Genomic DNA, 18,821 nt, shown 5'->3' on the forward strand with positions numbered 1-18,821 from the left:
CTGCTGCGCTCAGGGCATGATGCTCGGCTAGAGGCGGCAGCTCGTCGGAGGGCGTGATTAAAGCTAAGTTCTTAATGGAATGGTGTTAATATATTAACAGGAAAAAATCCTCTGCTTCCACTTGCTAGTGGCTGAATGAAGTGGATTGTAGAACCGTTTGAGTACACAGTAGCCAGTATGTGTCTGGGTTCTTTGTTTAACTGTCTCAGCAAATCCAAGATGTTATTAAAGAAGTCTGAGTTTGAATGTGTGAGTCCATAGTGATGGTATATCTGAAATTAATGGTATAGAAGGATAGGTAAACACTGTGTTTTAAAACTCTTGAAAGTATTTTCGAATGATAGTTGTAGTGAAGGAAATTTTAAATGGGCTTCCTAAAACCTAAGATTTGTTTTTTGTGGGGTCTATTCAGGCATACTTCAATACTTTTAAAGTTGATAACACATACTAAATAATATGTATTTAACCTTTAAACCTAATTTAAAAGCCCTATATAAAGCCAAGCTGGGAATTCCATTCTATCTTATGCTGAGGAATGTGTGAAACCTTTAGGCTGAATTTTTTGAAGCCAGGTAGATACAACTTTTTCCCCAGTGAAGCAGGTGTATGCTCACAGCCGTTACCTGAAACTCAAAGTTACTTCTGTTTCATCTACCACTACAACTGGTTAGCAAATGCAGCTGTCTTTTAGGGAGCGTTACTTTTACCTCCATTTTTAGTGGATGTCCACTGTATAAATTTACAGTAAACTCAAAAGAAACGGGTTTCCTCTAGCATTACTGGCGCTGCGTGTCAAACGTCCTGAACTCCTGAGCAGGAGTGGTGACGGGGCATTGTGTCTGACAGCGCCTGGAGAGTGACGGTGCAGCTGTTGCGCCTGGATTACCCCGTAGGCTCCCAAACCACGCTGCAGAATACCTCTGCGGTAGTTTCCTTCAGATCGAGAGGAGGATGTGGAAGGCTTTTGGTTTTGCGTAACCGTTCAGTGGTGGTCTGTCACCATGTTCTGTCGTGGGTCTGCAGTGTATTATCGCTGGGAACTGATGGAACAGGTTTTTTGTCCCTTAGCTGACTTCAGTCTAAACCAAGTGAAACATTGCTTCTGTAGCTTTCAAGAACACATCGAGCATTTCCAACACATTGAGATTATTGTGGCTCATCTTAATGGACCAGTAACAGCAAAGATTGTGGCATCTCGATTTAGGTACCTTCTTCCTTGGGGTTTTGTTTTGGGTTTTTTTTTGAGGGTTACTCTAAAATGTCTGGTAGGTTTTGTCAATAACATGTCTTGACTGTAATGTAATATGACACTGAAATTAAAGGAAGAGTGATTATTTGTTACATAGACACTGAGCTTCATTTAACTGTAGTGGCCTGCCATCAGTGTGCGGTAGTTTCCGAACAGTTATTACATCTGTTAAAATAAGGAAGATAAACATCGATAACTTGTCTCATAACTCACTTTCCAAGTGCTGCGGCTTCCCCCCCTCTTCTATGAGGAGAGAAGAGCAACACCTGTCCTGATGCCCTCAGCGGGGCCTGCTCTGGTACACAAACTCTGAGGATGCTTTTCTGGGTTATTTTTTTGGGTAGGTTTTGTTTTGGTTTTGGGTTTTTTTTGCTTGCCTGTGTTTAAATCTGCCTGTTCTAGTACACTGATGTGCAGAGCTTGGACAATTGCTGTGTGCGCCTCCTTGCACTGCCTGTTCCTCGGAGCTGGCGGCAGCAGATACTGTGGGACAGCTACTGGAACCAGTGCTGCCACCGAGCACTGCTGAAGTTCAGCGTGGGCTGGTTACCAGCAGGCTCGTTCGGGGGTCTCCAGCCCCCCGAAAGCAGCTCTGAGCAGCATCGCCTGCCTGTTCAGGGACAGAAAGCTGCCAAGAGCATTGTCCCAGGCGGTGCACAGCCCGTGGCGCTCGCTGCCACGCACAGGGCCATGCCTGTGCTGCTGCGTTTGCCGGTCAAGAGGTGATACCCTTCCTTGGGTGGAGCACTGTCCTGACGTGGGGACACAGTACGGGCTTCTTCACTTGGGCTGAGCATGCAGTGCGTAGCTTAATGCCACAGCAGTACTGAGGCCGCAACGGTGTTCAAAGTAAGAGGTTAAGCTTAAAAAAAAACCCAAACGCATTCAACTTAAAGTCTGAAGCTTCTTATCTTTTTCTGAGCCTTGGAAGTGTCATTTTGCCTTTCCCTCTGTGTGCTATGTTTTGACACACACGCTACCCCACTTGTGTGCTTCAGCTTCACATGATGTATGGGAGTTACTCAGAGAGGAGGCAGACACAACCACAGCAAAACTCTCTTAAATCTGGAGAGGGATTAATGGTAACTGACTGCTTGTCAAAGTCATACAGAGAGGAACAGAGTACCTCCTCCCTCCCAAAAGAGCAATGAAGGAAGCAGGTTCAAAAAAGGCAAGAGGAGGTGGAACTGCGGCAGCAGGCTCAGCTCTGGCCCTGTTCTCCAAGCTGGGGTGGGTGTTAGAGACAGAGGTGCTCGGAGGGTGGGGTGTCAAGTCCAAGGAAGAGAAATCCCTTCCTTGTAACAGCACAAAGAAGCCGTGTCTGGCTGGGGAGGATCCTGAGCCACAGACAGCAGCAGGCACAGGGATGCTGGAGGCAGAAACTCACTGTTCTGCTGTTACCAGTTCCTCCAGGCACTGCTGAACATGAGGCACTGGGCTAGACAGACCTTGGGTCTGATCTGATGCAGCTGTTCTCACTGTTACTGTGCAGGTATTAAACACACATCTGTGCTGCAGCTGGGGGGTAGCAGGAGAGCAAAAGGAAGCAGTGTGTTTGAAATGTCATTGCTGGATTTAGATGGGGGAGCTGTACAGCAAGCTGGGACCATCGTGCTGGAATAAGCTCTGGGAAGGGCTGTTCCACAGGGCCAGGGGAAGCCAGATGAGGCAAGAAGTAGGAAACATTAGATAAAACACAAATATTTTAGATGGGTGAAGACTCTTGCACAAACACTTCTTTTGCAGTATGTGCAATGGAATGACTAAATAATCCACAGAACTAATTTAGATTTTATTTTGGTATTTCTCAAATATAAAAAGTCAAAATTCTTACATCAATCTTTAAAGAAAATCCATGCAAGCAGGTCAAAATGTTTACAACTTAATTTGCCCCCCCCCCCTTCCCTTCAGTCTTCACTTCACACACCATGTTGGTAAGCAAACCAAGTGTTTGCCTCACTTTTTTTTTCACAGCACATTGTTAACAAACCAATGCTAGGCTAAGTCACAGGTGCAGTAAGCACCAAAATAAGATTTTTCACTTTAACAGCCTCTCTGCAATACCTCAGTATTTCTTGCAGTGTTTAAAAGCACATCCATGTCACTTAATTCTGGCTCCATATGATTTTAAACTTTAAGGCTATTTCTATTTGATACCACCATAATCTATGATCTCAAAACCGAACAGCCAGGAAAAGCAGCAGTACAAACTATGATTTTCTGAAAACTGCAGATAATAACTTCTCTCTTCCCTTTCTTCTCTAGAGAACCCAATCTGGATACACTGCAGAATTTACAGCATGAGAAAAATCCCAAATCTGCGCTCTATCTGAACAGAGATGCATGTAAACCCAAAATGCTTCCACATTTGAACTGATATAGGTAGTAGAAGAAACTTTAACCTTCCTATTCTGATTTTTACAGACTTCTTCTGTTGAAGCTTAGTGTCAGATTACATCAGGACTGAAGCCATACCACTGCCTGTTTACTGCAGCTGTTGCCTGTAGCATAACTGAAGTGTTTTCAATTTACCTTTACAATTCACAGAACATTTATCTTTGAAAGGGAGTAGAAGTCAAACTAAGCAATAGAGCTCCATTCTGAAGGTTGCATAGAGACTGAAGAGATTTATACAACAAATGCTGTTTAAAAAAGGAAAAAATCTGTCTGGCACTACTGAACAGCTCAAATGTGTATGACCAAAAAATAACAAAAATATTTATAGGCAATCAGCTCTGAGTTTGTTAGCAACAGCAATACTGTACATTTTTACATTATTATCAAATACATAATTCAAGAGTTACAAAATAAGATCATGCATTACCACTAAATCTCATACAAGTTTGAACTGGTTTCATTCCAAGAATCTGAAATGGAGACAGAAGCATTTTTATGAATAAGAACTCAAACTCTGGGTTCTTGTTTTAGCCTTCACAGATTCTATATAATCTTGTTACAAGAAAGCCTGTACAAGTTTGCTCAATTTAAAGTGTTAAAATGACTACTGAACAAAAAAGTGAGCATCAAAGGGATCAAAAAAAGGAGCTAAATTATTCACTCTCTTGAAGGCAGCTTTAGAGCCAGAGGTACCCTTACACACTGTGGGTATGATTTTCACAACGATCGGGCATTCTTCAACGCGCTCAACTCCACCTTCTCCCTTTTCGCCTGGCAAAACAGTGCTTTTTTGCTAGACCACTCAGTTTAAAGCAGGGAGCTGAGCTGTCCTGATGCGGATGAAGTTCAGTGAGTAGCAGTGTGTGCACCACCAGAATGGCAAGACCCCTGGCCCAGCCCCTGCCCCACGACTGAGAGGAAGGACGAGCCGCTGGCAATGCCTCTGCCTTCGGGTGCACCTGAACAGAGGTCTGTGTTCTTTCCAGTTCTGGAAGGGACCTGGAACAGGAGATGCCCTGGTGGAAAAGCAGCATCCTACCCAACGCTTCAGAAGTCTTCAGCTCTGTGGCTCACGCCTCTTGTCAGTAGTATTTATGCCTCTTCAAAGAGAGCAGCATTAAGAGATCAGATCATCTGACCCCCTCATTTCACTGCATTTACATATGGCACAAGATTGGTTTTCTAAGGAGTAACTTGTGGCAACAACATTTTTTCCTAAAAAAGTGTAACAGCACAAAAAAGTTTAATTTATAGCAGCATTTTACACAATTTGTGTTAAAAAAGTAGAAGTTAACAATTTGTGTACTGAGTAACAAAAGGTTTAAATTACATTTATTTTCCATTTTACACTCACTATTTACTGGTTGGACTATTTACAAAGAGAATGAGCTTCACCCAGAATAAACTTCACATGCGAGGTAACAGTCTACCTCAGCCTCTGTTTTGGCTGGCTATACAGGAGATACAGTTGGGTTTAGATCCTAGAAAAAATTCAGAATTAAGATGTTTGTAAGAATTAAGATTGTGTTCTTGTAGAAGACACCATACACACACATACATAGAAGAGAGTAATCCTATGGTAAAAACATTAAGACCAACAGTAGATTTAGTTTTCATCTTTTTGGCTGAAAAAGAGGAGAAAATAATTAAGAACAGGGGAGTTGTCAGCTGTACCTCATTTATTCCAGCTAAGTTTTACCCACAGGACAGCTTTTAATTCAAGAAGCTAAAGCAATTAATGTCAAAACAGGAAAACTGAAGTATTTAAGAATCAAATTAAAATTGGGGCTTTCAGCATACCTTCTGCATAAGACAAAGGAATATTATTTCTCCATTAGTCTAAGAAAGCATCGACCCACCTGCCCTCCAAGCCCAGGTGGTACCACTGCTGGCTTCTGCTGGGCGAGACACCTCAACACAGGCTTGCTAACAGACACGTCCGTAAGGTAAGGGTGCCCCTTGGGTAAGCATTAATTTCCTCTACACGCTTTTAAATGACCACAGACTGGAGGAACACTACGTAAGATGCTTCTTGAAGATTAGAAGGTTTTGGAACCCGCAGTGTAATGACACCGTGAACAAAACACATAGCAAAATGCTAAAAGGAAAAAATGGGGGGGGAGAGGGATCTACAATGCTTTTCATGTAAGTCTTCTGACAGCTCATCAGCTGACCAAGCAATGAAACAGAAGCATCCTGGATAGTTTTGGTAGCTGCAAGACAAAGTTATTGTTCTTGCTCTGGTTAAACGTTACATGAAGATTGCATAGGACAGGCAACCTTTTGGGTAACTGCGGCAAGCAGTGCTTAGTGCCGGCATCCTTTGCTCCTGACAGGCTGAACATGGTTCAGCGCTTTACTGCGGCGGCACTGATGCACCTCTGCCTTCAGCGCGCCCATTCCCCCCACAGTGCCACCTTAAGATCCTAGTGCTGCATCTGTGGATACCAAGTACCAGTTTAGCATTAGACTAAGCTTTTTTCTAAGCAAGTACTCTTGCGGAACTACTGACTGGAGCTGACAAGTCTTAAATAAGCTGAACACCACCGAGATGCATATTTTGTTTTAGCAGATATGGATATTTATATACTCAAGTTTCTTTTTTTTTTAAAAATGGCCTATTAAGGCATCTTAAAAAAATCCATATATGGCTTTGGCTTGCTGAAATACTATTTTTACATTGTTAAAAAGGAAAAACATGTTCAAATAAATTTGACATTATGACACATTCACATATTTCACTTACAATTGACAGTTATACAGATGCCTACATGTGATCACAGATGTCTCCCCTTGTGATGACATGAATAAAAAGGTAATCCAAATGTTTATCTCACAGTAGAGGGCAACCCAGAAGTCTGTGCAGAAGTGACATATAAGGAGTTATTATCTGGAAGAGGGGGAACCACAGAGTTTCCATTAGTGGGTGAACAGCTCAGTTTCAGTTTTTCCAAGTACTCCGCATGAACGGGCTTGTGGCACTGAAGGACCTTGATTGCATCTTCTACTTTAAACCATTCTCTTTTCCTTCCTGAATGAGTATAATCCACAAAGAGAGAGAGTTACAAATTTGTAACAGCACCATTTGTTGCTATCCGATCATTGACTTTTTCTCATTTCTCTTACTTTACAAGTTGAAGTTGTCAGGCAAAAAGATACAGAGTGAAAAGACGTTTAAAGAGCGGACGAACCCAAGAGATTCACTCAAGCTTACGGAAGTGAAATGCATAATAAAGCCTTTCAGATAACTCTCTTGAAGCAGGTACTGGGCAGAAGATCATATGACTACTTATGTGCTCCAAGAGCCACACCTAGTCCTTACAGAAAAGGATATGGTTATTTAAATGACTTAATACTGCCTTCCTACATTGTCATGCCTAGCACAAAACCGATCTGAAGAACGAACATGCACGCACACGTGAAGTTACAGCTTCGTGAAGAATGGCTTGGTCTGGTTTAGAAAGCAGCGCTTCATACTCAAAACATATCCATGTACCGTTACTCAGGTTAGCCCTAAGTTTTCAAAAAGAAATATACCAGAGATACTTTAAAGTGCTAAGACTTATCTTAGTAAGACAGTCCTAAGACCATCTTTCTTATACAAGCAAGTCCTTTAAAATTAGAGGCCTCTGAAAATACTTATAGACAAGGTCAGTGATAGTATTGTTAAAAACGAGCGCAATTAAGAGGGTGCACTCCTCACAACTTGACAGCATAAGAAACAAAACATTCTCTCTCCCCCTGAAAAATTGAGCACAGTTTTGAAGCCACCCTTACAGTACAGTCACATGCCATTTGCTGAGAGATTAACAGTGCTAAGTTTGTGAATGATTAACACTCCTGAAAAGGGCAAAGCATAACCAAAGTAGGATGTCATTTTTTAGACCAATTCTTAGTAAACTCAAATTTCAGCTGGACAAATACACTGAATGTACTAAGTTTTGGGTTTTGGTGTTTTTCTTTTTTTTTTTTTTAATTAAGGACAAAACCCAGTTAATATGTTTACTTAATTAAATTCAAAGTGCAAGATCCATCTAACATCATGAAGTACAGTAGTCTAAGCTGCATGACATAGATGTATATATAGGAATAGATACCTCTTAAGTCGGCATTGTCCCTGCTGAAAAATAAGGCTAAAGTGAAAGTAAACGCTAGTGATTTCCCCCCCCTTCCCAGGAGAATCAGGGGAAACTTTCCAACTCTTTTTTTTTTTTTTTTTCCCAAAGACACTTTCAAAAACACCCTTGAGTATCAGACAGCAACACATTTTATTTTTAAGGAAAAAAAATAATCAGTATAGTATTTGGCTTAAAACCAAAATTAATTGCTGCATCAGCATCTAATAACGAAGTTTATTTCATCCTAATACTGAGAATGCCCTAATTAATATAACACAAGAGTAACAGTATGTCGGGAGCAACCCTCGTTATACATGTACAAAAGCGTCGAAGAACAGCATCACAATTTCCAGTAATTTCAGTTTATAGAACAGAGTTAGTATTTCCCCTAGAATTATATGAATTGTTTCAGAAAATGAACTGAGTTTGCCAACACATTCTGAGCGTAGCACATGAAGAATAGAATGGATTTACCTATATTAACTGAATCCTCCCAGTCTTCCAGTATTTCTGTCACGGTAAGAACATAAACATATGTCCTATGCTTCCGATCCTGGTTCTGCTTGAATATTAGAAACAGACATTTTAATGCACAGCAAAAAATAACTTGTAGACTTACCTCTGAAGGATACTTGCCAGCCAAACCTGGCTTTTATTTTCACCAAGCATCTGTACTGAGTAGGCCCCAAAAGATCAGAAAACTGAAGTTTTAATTGAAACAACAGCCTGTCTATTTTACTAGGTTAAAAAAAACCCCAAACCACCGCAAGCAAATTTGAAGATCCTGAAGTTGGGATCAAACCATGTTCTTGATCATCCAATTTAATATTAGCAGCTGCTGATTAGCACTACCCATCACTTATCTGTTACACATGTAAGTTACCGTGGTAAGAGTGCATTTGCTAAAACTGTTTCTGCAACTCATGTTCCTAGACAAAAGGTTATTCAAAAAACCTTTGCAGGCTGGATCCACTGCATCACGTGGCCAGATCATCTATGCAATGCTGGCTATAAAGTTTCACTCAGTAAGTGAGACAAATTAAATCGGCTATGTTTGCAATCATGACAAATGCAAAAATCATTACCATCTGTTCACTTGACAGGTCTGCCACGCTAGCAGCGCGAGCTGCCTGTTTGGGAAGCGCACGTGTTTTGAACAGGGCGAGTCGAACAGAGACTGAGAGCGCCCGTCTGCTCAGGGCAGGGTTGCTGTGCCGCAGCCGGTCCACGTGCGGTCTGGGCAGACGACGGTACTCCCTGCTAGCTCCAGAGCAGGCCAGCAGCACGCTCCCAGAGGCGCCACCCTGCTAACCAAACCATACTGGCCCTTGGAAAAGAACTGACCTCCTAGAAAACCCAGCACCATCTACGATTACAACTATATTAAGAACCAAGAGATGTTATGCCCTAGCTCTCCTTACAGATGGTTTTATCCTTTTGCCAATAACCATTCCCACTTAATTCTGTTTCACTACAAGCTTAGTATAAACTGTTGTGCTTTACTAGGAAATAAAAATACTCCAAGACAGTTGTTTGTCAATATGACTATTAAAGGGAGTAAATACACCTATTAAAAAACTCTTTTCTGGCTGTAGTTCCAGAACACAAGGACTCAGCAGCAGTATCATTTCCATTTTCTGTTTACTTCTGTCTCCAGGTCACAATGTGTAGCCCCCCCAATGGTACTAACAACTGTTTGTGGGGCCATGTTATGAAAATGAATTAGAGCCTTGATTTAAGTTAGCAGTAACCTAGAAAAGTGCTGATCTTACCACATATTTTATCTCCTCTGGCCTAGATGGTGGTATATGGCTTCAGAAGAACAGACAGCTCAATTACTAAAGAACCATCATCCCCTGCAGCTCCTGTTTTAAGGCAACAAGGTGACAGCTATCCTGTCTTTGGTCCGAGCTGGAAAGTATAGAATACTTCTATAGCCTAACCAACAGAGTTAAAAACAGGCTAATTTTTACTGCGTAGGACCATCCACGTGTATTCATAAACCCAAAACAAATCAGAAAAAGGGTACAGATATAGTGAATGCTACTAATTACAAACAGGAACTTTTCTAATTTTGTCATGGTTTCCATACTTCACAATGGGAACATCTTCAGCACTGTATCAAGCAGCCATACACAACCAAGTAATATTTCACATAGGAAATCTCCACAAGGAATACTCCAAAAGTTGCTTGCATAATTACACTGTGAAGATTCATACCCAACTACTAGAATGAGTGGACTTCCACTCTCACATAGCATACACCACAACAGAAATGTTGGATGTATTATGATCTGAAGACTCGCACCTACATTTCTACAGCCTACTCCTGCCTAGAACCTGAGCAGAAGTGGGCAATGCCAACACTAGAAGAAAGTTATACCTACTATGCATCCCTGTGCTATCAGTAGTTCAGAGTCTGATATTTACGCTACAAAATACAAGTTTTGAACTACATAGTATTGCTAAAGGTTAGATTTATCTGTAACTCAAAGCATTAGCTTTTTTAGTGAATCACAACCATAATGAGATACTTCATATACAGACCTATCAATTTAGGTGTATGAAAATTGACAAGTTACTTCAGCAAAATCTAATCAGAAAGAAAAAGTCAAAATATTGCCCCAAAACAGGCATGTGTGACATTTCAGAAACCCTGCAGCTATCAATGTTCGTGTCACTTTTATTGAAAAAAAAACCTTCTAGATGTTGCCTGAGTACCAATTTAATCTTTCCAGGAAAGTTCTAAGTATTTTGAAATCTTCCTATTCAAACCTTCGCACATCATGTAACAACTAAAGGAAAACAACTGTCTAAAACACCATTTCCAGTAGCATTGCAAAATTAAGTTGGATTCTGTTGTGTAGATGTTAAATTTCTGTAGTTTATCAACTCTCACAGAAAAACCACATTGCTTTTAAAAGGTAAAAAAATAGCTCACCTCAAATATCCCAAGCAGTCTGCCTAGCTTTCCCTTTACTCCAGCCTACAAAACAAACAGTAAGAACTGTTAACGTGCTTTTTAATTTAAAAAAATCCCTAAAATATCAGTACCAGCCTCCACATAAGCATAAGTGAATTACTCCTCCTTATTATGGTTATTTAAGCAAGTGTTTTACCACAAGTTTTAATTAGACAGTGCTGTATTACTTCTGGAGTTTCTAGTTTTAAAGTACTTAGAGCATAAGAACACAAAACTTTGTCCTAGTGAGTGGATCAAAGAATGCATAAATCTTTGAAGTTTTCCATCCAGAACAAAATACTGTTTTACTTACCATGTTCTTTGTGTACTGTATTTTATTAGAGATGAATGATATTCAATACTGAAATAATCCAGGGAAGTAGACAGAATTTATAGTATAGTAATAAATCTAGAGAAGGAATCATTAAAACACCATTGCTATTTTACACAGAAACTTAAGTCTAAGTCTTCAAAATACAATAACAAATGGAACTGTAGGTTACTAGGTGGATCTTGCAGCGTAATGACTTCATGTACGCTAGATTTCATATGAAAGTATAGTTTTTGGCATGTAAGCCTAAAGCCAAATTTATATCCCCAATACTCCACAAACAGTTTTGAATTCTTTTCATAGTTAATAACATTAGAAAATGCTTTTAATTTAGAGTTTTACTCCAGCTTTTAATAACAACCCCTATGCGTATCAGCCTGCGCTTAGTAATTTTTATCAATACAGTTAAGGTGGTCATTATGTTCTAAGACGCTAGGGTTTGTTTTTCCCTGAAGTAATATATAATACCTCTTCCAACAGAAGTTGTTTATGATAATCCATTTATTCGAAACAAATCTGAGTCCATACGCCTGAGGCATAAAAACATATGTAGTCTACTCGTAGACAAAGTCATATTTACATTTTTTTTTGTCTTATTGTATAACTGATATTTAAAATAGAGCTTCTTAGCACTAAGATGACTTTTCCAGCCTTCAGTCTTTGTTTCCAGCTTTAACCAAAGAAAGTTACTGGTGTCACATGTCTTTATATAAAGGACCATATGGATCTTAATTGCATTTTAATGAGTAACTCAGACAACTGGGCAGGCTTTAGCAGTAAGTCTGATCAAGATCTTACAAGTGAATGTTTTCTGCATATTTCCTTTTAAAGAAAGCAGATGGCTGGTGTTATTTAAGTGCTTTTGATGCAGGAAGTCTGATTGCAGCCCCTGCAACTCAACAAGTATTTGGCTTATCTAGAGCAAGAGCTAGCCTAAAGTTAATGCAAAACTACATTTCATATTCTTCTGGTTGTCTGCTGTGATGAGAGAGGTACCTGTTAGAGCCTATGAAGCTGAAATATGTAACGACCTGCTGGGTGAGAGATGAGGCAGCACATTAATTATGAAAGTGACAGCCCCTTATTTCCGTCTGAAAGGGTCAGCGATGCCACAACAAGCACTAAAGACTGCTTGGGCTTTACACTGGGTAATGAAAAAGCATTTATTAGGCTAAAGGAACACACGCTGAAGAAATGTTTAAGTTTTACTGATCAGTCCTAATTTCTTCAACATTACAGTATCTTTTAAAAAAGCAAAGCAGAACCTAAAAGGCTAGAAACTTATGCTTCGGTCCCCAATTTTTGCCCTTCTTACACAGCAGTATCTAGGAATCACTATATCATTTAAAATCTCTAATTTGTGGCAAATTGAACAACTAAAAAAAGCAATTTTCCATCATCCTATTCCATCAAGTCCAAGTGTGCAGTTTTGGCTGTGCAAGTTTTGTAATTTCTTCATTTCTTTCCTAAAGTTGCAGCAAAGAACAAGACTGTTTAATATCCTTAAAGATATGGCAAGATATGGCTTAACAGCGTGTCAGAGAGCTGTGTATAAACTCTGCAGGTTTCTCAAATGTTAAGAAATGCTTTTCCAAGTGCCAAGAACTGCTCTAAAGGGGACTATGCTCTACCAGAGGGAGGGGAAAAAAACGACTCCGCACCCCGCAAGATTTTAGAACTCTTTAAGAAGTCCTAGCCAAAGCCTTATTTATATTACAAAGATTTCTTGAAGGCAGGCCTATGGCAACAGGACTGTTGAAGCACAAAGAAACTCACCATCAAGAGATGCAGGAGGGTTTCTCTGAACTGCTAAGAGGGAGTCTGACAATTAACTGATATCCAACTCATGGCACAAACACCATGACCAGGCAAGCTTACACATACAGAATAACTTCCATAGAGAAGTTTTTTTCAACTTATTAGTACCCCATAGTCACAATGTGGCTTTTATCAGCAATGTTACTCTAAGTGGAATTTACTTAACAGCTGCTGCATTCTCCCTCCAAACAAATCAGTGGTTTAAACAAACACTCTTAACTGAGTAATGCTGAATAAAACAACTGTAAGCACCCTATTACATTAAGTGTAAAAATTCCCCAAAGGTTATAATGAAGCTTTTGTGCAACCAGGTGTTGCTGTGTAAATGTGATTACTGTCACTGATGCCTAGTTACTCTGTAGGCACAGATATGAGCTTTCAAAATGTAGCATAATTCCTGCAGATAGTAGCATCTTTTGAAACCTCTATACCCAAAAGTATAAAAAGGTGGTAACTAGAGTCTCATGATTTTTCTCTGAAAGCAATATATTCAACTGAATCTTCTTCATAGTTTAAAAAGTACCATTAAACAGACTGATTTTTTTTAAAAAGCCCCTTTTCTAACAAAAGTATTTTTTCCACGTTCTTACCTTAATGTATTTCCTCCAAAACGTGTCAAAATTAAGTGCTACAGGACCAAGAAATGCTTCAGCTTTTTCCCTAGGAAGTAAACTAAAATTCCCACTTCCTTAATCATAAGCTTCTAATCCAATACATTGGTTAAGTTCTTAAGACTTTGAACCATTTTGTCTCTAATAAAGTTATCTTTCTTCCTTTGGCCATGATGTGCCCATGGCTGTTAAAATACAGTTCTAAGTAAACAGAATCCTAGAGGCTACAATAAGCGAGTGAGACAGTCTGAACTTTGGAGAGAAAAGCCTGAAAAAACCCAGCATTTCTTTTGGCAGACAAGCATTGAATTAAGTGCTACACCTCCCCAGAAGGATCCCCTAAGGAAGTCTATGGGCACTATGTCAATAAGATCTCAAACCTGAATTTATGCATATATTTTATTAGGAGTCTAAATCCAAGGACAAGAGGGAAAATTGGCCACTTCATCCCATAATCTCTCTGGCCTGGAGGCTGTTCACTGCTGGCAGCTCCAGACACACTGCAGCCACAGATGTGCAGTCAGACTTGCCTTTTGTTGCCTGTAGATGGAGCAAGAGTCATGCTGCCCTTCGATTTTTAGACCAACAGTCTACCAGAACAGAAAGTTGCATAAAATCTGGAAGAGCTGAAGAGTTACTTTTAACTGTGGGATCTGTTGGCTAGTAAAAGTCTTCAGTGGCTAGGCTCCTGAAGGCATGGTGCAAGATTATTCCTGCCCTTTCTTGCATACTCTTATAAAACCCAAAGGGTTTCACTGTACCTGCCACAATCCTTCAGCTAGAAGGGTGTTTTATTTATTTTTTTTAAAGTACCTACCTAGTCCTAGTCTGCACCACCCAATCATTTTTCAAATACCAGATGCTCACTGGAACAGATTCCTCTGCTTCCTGTGACAGGTCACAGAAAATGCTACTGCCATTTTCACTGTTGCAGCAGATTAACCTTCAGGATCAGCCTCTTCTCAGAAGAGAAGATTCCTCCCAGACTTATGTGAATATTTTTTGGTAGGCATTGCAATATACTACCACGTACAAACAAAGCAAGAGTCTCATTTTTTGGTGAGACAGAGGAAGAAACAGTGCTCCTTCCATTTAAGAGGCCAGACATCATCAGCTTGCCACCCTTGTTTTGCGTGTTGCATTTCTCTTTGAACACCACATATGCAAACTACTCTTATTTCCATCTTTCACACTACCCAATTAAAGAGTAAGCTCCAAATTCATTAACAGAGTAGCTCTTCATTCAGATGAGGTTTAATACCTGTCTGGTATTGCTTTATATGGTAACTTCGTTTTGGTATTCTGTTTTCAGGTTTGTAAAAACTAATTGTACCTAAGGAACTTCACAGGTTATCACAATGACTGTAGCCTGTGAAATGGCAGACAAACTTAAATTAAATTAATACCGAACATTTAGTAGAGGTAAAAACCCAAATCACTAACACGAATAGAACTTAAGGATAAAAAACAAAAACAATCTGGAGTCATGCACACAGGCAGACTATAGAGCAACTGCAGCGCATATAGATTTGACTACAAAGATCTCTGCTTGGGTTTTAAAACAAAGATTTTAAATACACAACTGTTGGTGGGAAAGTGAGGGATACTTAAAGCCAGTGGGCTATCATATTGTAAGCCATTAGCACTCCTACCATCAAGAAATACCATTACAACTCCCACTATCAGGTTCTTAATTTTAATAAATTAATGGAAACCGATTCTTAGTTTGTGCATGACCCAATACTGAAGAAGCACAGTTCAAACCAGTGCCACAGCGTGCCTTCTTTGACGTTTATTCATTCACAAAAACTCTTAACAGTTCACTGTACTGTAACCTGCTTGCCAGGTGACATTGACCTTAGCATAAAAATAGAAACCTCTAGAAAGGTTAGCATGAATTTCCATGGCTCAAGTCAAAACCCTGAACACCACTCTGGCTTTTCTTTAAAAATGGTGCTTTGCAGTCTCAGCACACAAGATTGAGCCTGTAGCTGACGAATATTTTACTTCAGGGCATGAACTTTTAACACTTGTCAGCTACATAAGCTATCAAACCCTGGAAACTCTGAAGCTGTAGAACCAGTGACACCAAGTGATTTTTGCTTATTAAAGCCCCTAGCCTTTGGAAAAATCTTGGTCTTTGCAAGCACAGCTCAGGGCTGAACACAGCTGGCAGTTTGTGTCTTACTCCAGAACACCAAGAAAAAAGTGTAGTCACTGTAGGAAAAGTGAGTAAAAACCAGTTTAACTTCTGAGCAAAATGACCCTGATGCCACCACTCAAGAGCTTCAGATTTGCTAGGTTCTTTTCTTTAGAAACATTTTCTCTTGTGATGTATAAACACTGATGTCGCTGGACTTTTTCCAGTCATTTACTACATGCAGCTTTTCTATCACAAAACCTCTTACTGAAAGTTTGATGGCAACACATATATTCTAAGTAGCTACAATACAGCGTAGTGTACTGTACACTAAAAAGTAGGCAAATGCTTTGATTAAGCCACATTTACATGCCCCTAGTGTGATAGCACTTGAACAAAACACTGTCAAAAGAGTAAGAGGGAAGGAGGCCGACATCTGTCTTTCAGGATTCAAAACACTCTCGGTTGCAGAGTACTGCAATTCTTGACCAAAACCACCACGATGCACAGGAAAGTCTTTTGCTTTGCCCTGACAAAGAAGTGAGGGCAAAACAACACTGAACTATAGAAGGACTGCTTCACATCATAACAGCAGGTACTCCTATTTTTCACTTTGTGATTTGCTCTATTCTTTTTTTCTTTTTGCTTGCTGGTGTGAAAGCACACCCAAAGGGAAAAAGATCATTCAGAAGCAACTAATATTTTGGTATCTGTACGGAGCAGAGAAGTTTACAGTGTCTGGGTAGTATGTGCACTCTGACTGGGCTTTTATATCAACAGATAAATTAGTACTGAGTTTATACAATATCATGTAATATTCTATACCCATTCCTTAGCTATCCCAGCTTAACCTTCCTCAACACTCATGGCCAATACGCTGCACCACTGCAGAAATTTGCAAGCAGAGCTCCAGCAAAGCCAGGACTTGGAAGTGTTCTGCAGTATATTCTCAGGGCAGGACCACGTGTAGCAGAAAACTTCCAGGGAGGTTGTGGAGTCTCCTTCTCTGGAGATATTCAAGACCCGCCTGGACAAGGTCCTGTGCAGCTTGCTGTAGGTGACCCTGCTTCGGCAGGAGGGTTGGACTAGATGACCCACAGAGGTCCCTTCCAACCCCGAACATTCTGTGATTCTGTGAAAACTAGTTGTCAGCCCCGAGGTCACAACTCTCACTCCTATACTACTTTGCTACAAAAAGTCAGCCTGAGAAGTGGGTGTTCTGCACTCCCTGCAAGCTGAGAAGCTAGACCACTTGGGCAGCTTTCAATAGTTGGTCAAACCCCACAGCAACTTTATGGGTGTCTGTCTCTTTCTAAATAGCAAGTGATAGGACAAGAGGAAAGGGCCTCAAGTTGCAGCAGGGGAGGTTTAGATGGGATATTAGGAAAAATTTATTCACTGAAAGGGTCATCAAGCATTGGAAGAGGCTGCCCAGGGAAGTGGTTGAGTCATCATTCCTGGAGGTATTTAAAAGACATGTAGATGTGGTGCTTAGGGACATGGTTTAGTGGGACTTGGCAGTGTTAGCTTTACGGTTGGACTCAAATCTTAAGGGTCTTTTCCAACCGAAGTGATTCTATGCTTCTGTGATGACATACTAGCTGCAGACAGGAGCCTTCCCGATGGTCCATTCTTCACCACTAGAGAAAAAACAAACATATGACTACAGTTCGTCAGCTCTAGTTTGACATGGAGATGAGATTTTACTATCCCTCATCTTGGACTGTGCCTTAGGTCTGATGAACAATTAAAACTACCAGTGTTCAGAACACTGAGCCAGTGATCCTGTGCTTTTTAATCCCACCCATCAACTCATCACAGCAGGAAGTGCCAGGACAGTCCCCAGAGGTGCTACTACTGCCTTGCATTCCTAGAATCCTAAATCTTTGCTCCTTATACACACTAATTAGCAGCAACATCAGCAGGTTTTGTGAATAGTAGTAGACAAACTGGTACGAGAAAAAACTGTTTAAGGCTACTAGAAATTCTGTAATTCACTGACTTGCCAGCATGCAGCCACTTTCTGCAAAACCTTATACCTTCTATTTAAGAGGTATGATACAAAGTGTTAAGAATAAATCTATAGTCACTTACACACCACATAATTTCTAGCTAAATCAAGTATGTAGTTTTTCTCGACATTTTATTTGGCTTACAGTGTTGGCTCTTAGATATTCAAGTAACATTTAAGATTAACAGTTTGATCAGGAAAAATAAATAGCAAGTTGAAAAAATAGAATTTTGAATTTTAAATTTAACTACCATACTAGAGTGGGAAACTGCATTAATTCATCAAGACTTAAAACTCTGTTTTGCACAGGGGGAGAGACAGAAAGGCAGACTCTACCTATGGTGCTTTCTTTAGAGGTAACCAGCCCTAAAGGTACTTAATGAGGCCCTTTTACTGTTGAATCCTCAACTGCTTAGATACATCAGTTTCTAATCCATTTCGTTTGGAATCTCCTCAAAGGTCTGTTTATTTCTTGTGTAGCTACACATTAATGGTTCATCCACCTTCAGTCTGTTCTAGGAGAGCTGCGAGTCAAACACTTTCTGCACACAGAAATGCTACACTACTATAATATGTCATTTGGCATAAGTCACAGTTCCACATCCAGTAAGCGTTTATAAGAGCAGACAGAAACTTAGCTGTGAAATGAAAGCATGCTGGGAAGCAAGCTGATTAGTTCACCTCACCACACTATACCCCAATTCTAACACACAGAACTGCAGTTCTTTAAACTTCACAAACACAGAAGTCTCAGTCAAATCCTGGATTAAAGGAGGTAAGAGTTCCTTCTTTCTTCTTGATTCCCATCAGAAGACAACAGCAGCAGAAAGAAGCTGGGTTTTTTTGTTTTGTTACCTCTTCATACACCTCTCTGACAGCTGCTCCCCCTGGCTCTTCTTCTGGTTCCATTCCTCCACCTGGTACAATCCATTGATCTGGGTATCGGCTACTGCTTACCAACAGCACCTATAAATAATTGCAAATGACTGTTAAATATAGCTCACAAGTCAGGAATCTTGGGTCTATCTACTTTTTCAGCAATGCACTTATTCACCTAGCCAGATGGATTATAGACTTTAGAAATGAAATGTAATAGGCAGCCAGGAGTTGTAAGAAGTAAAAAAAGTGAAATAACTAACAGCCAGTCTTTTTAATACAACTAAGTCAAGACAATGTCATTGTAA

General features: G+C 40.1%; 1 protein-coding gene across 2 annotated transcripts in view; it reads right to left on the reverse strand.

The window, feature by feature from the left end:
* Window positions 1-3,022: 3,022 nt before the first annotated feature.
* The window catches only part of NUDT4 (nudix hydrolase 4), a 30,038-nt gene continuing 14,239 nt past the window's right edge, over window positions 3,023-18,821 (reverse strand). The window contains exons 2-5 of one of the 2 annotated variants that reach the window (XM_075429344.1): window positions 18,493-18,603; window positions 10,706-10,750; window positions 8,239-8,323; window positions 3,023-6,677 (exon numbers count right to left, since the gene is read on the reverse strand). In XM_075429344.1, coding sequence (XP_075285459.1) covers window positions 6,475-6,677; window positions 8,239-8,323; window positions 10,706-10,750; window positions 18,493-18,603 — 444 coding nt within the window. In that variant the 3' untranslated portion in view covers window positions 3,023-6,474. Of the gene's footprint in view, window positions 6,678-8,238; window positions 8,327-10,705; window positions 10,751-18,492; window positions 18,604-18,821 lie in introns of both variants that reach the window. The other variant, XM_075429345.1, reaches the window with a different exon arrangement.

Source organism: Opisthocomus hoazin, chromosome 8 (assembly GCF_030867145.1).
Source record: "Opisthocomus hoazin isolate bOpiHoa1 chromosome 8, bOpiHoa1.hap1, whole genome shotgun sequence".
In the NCBI taxonomy this organism is placed as follows: domain Eukaryota; kingdom Metazoa; phylum Chordata; class Aves; order Opisthocomiformes; family Opisthocomidae; genus Opisthocomus; species Opisthocomus hoazin.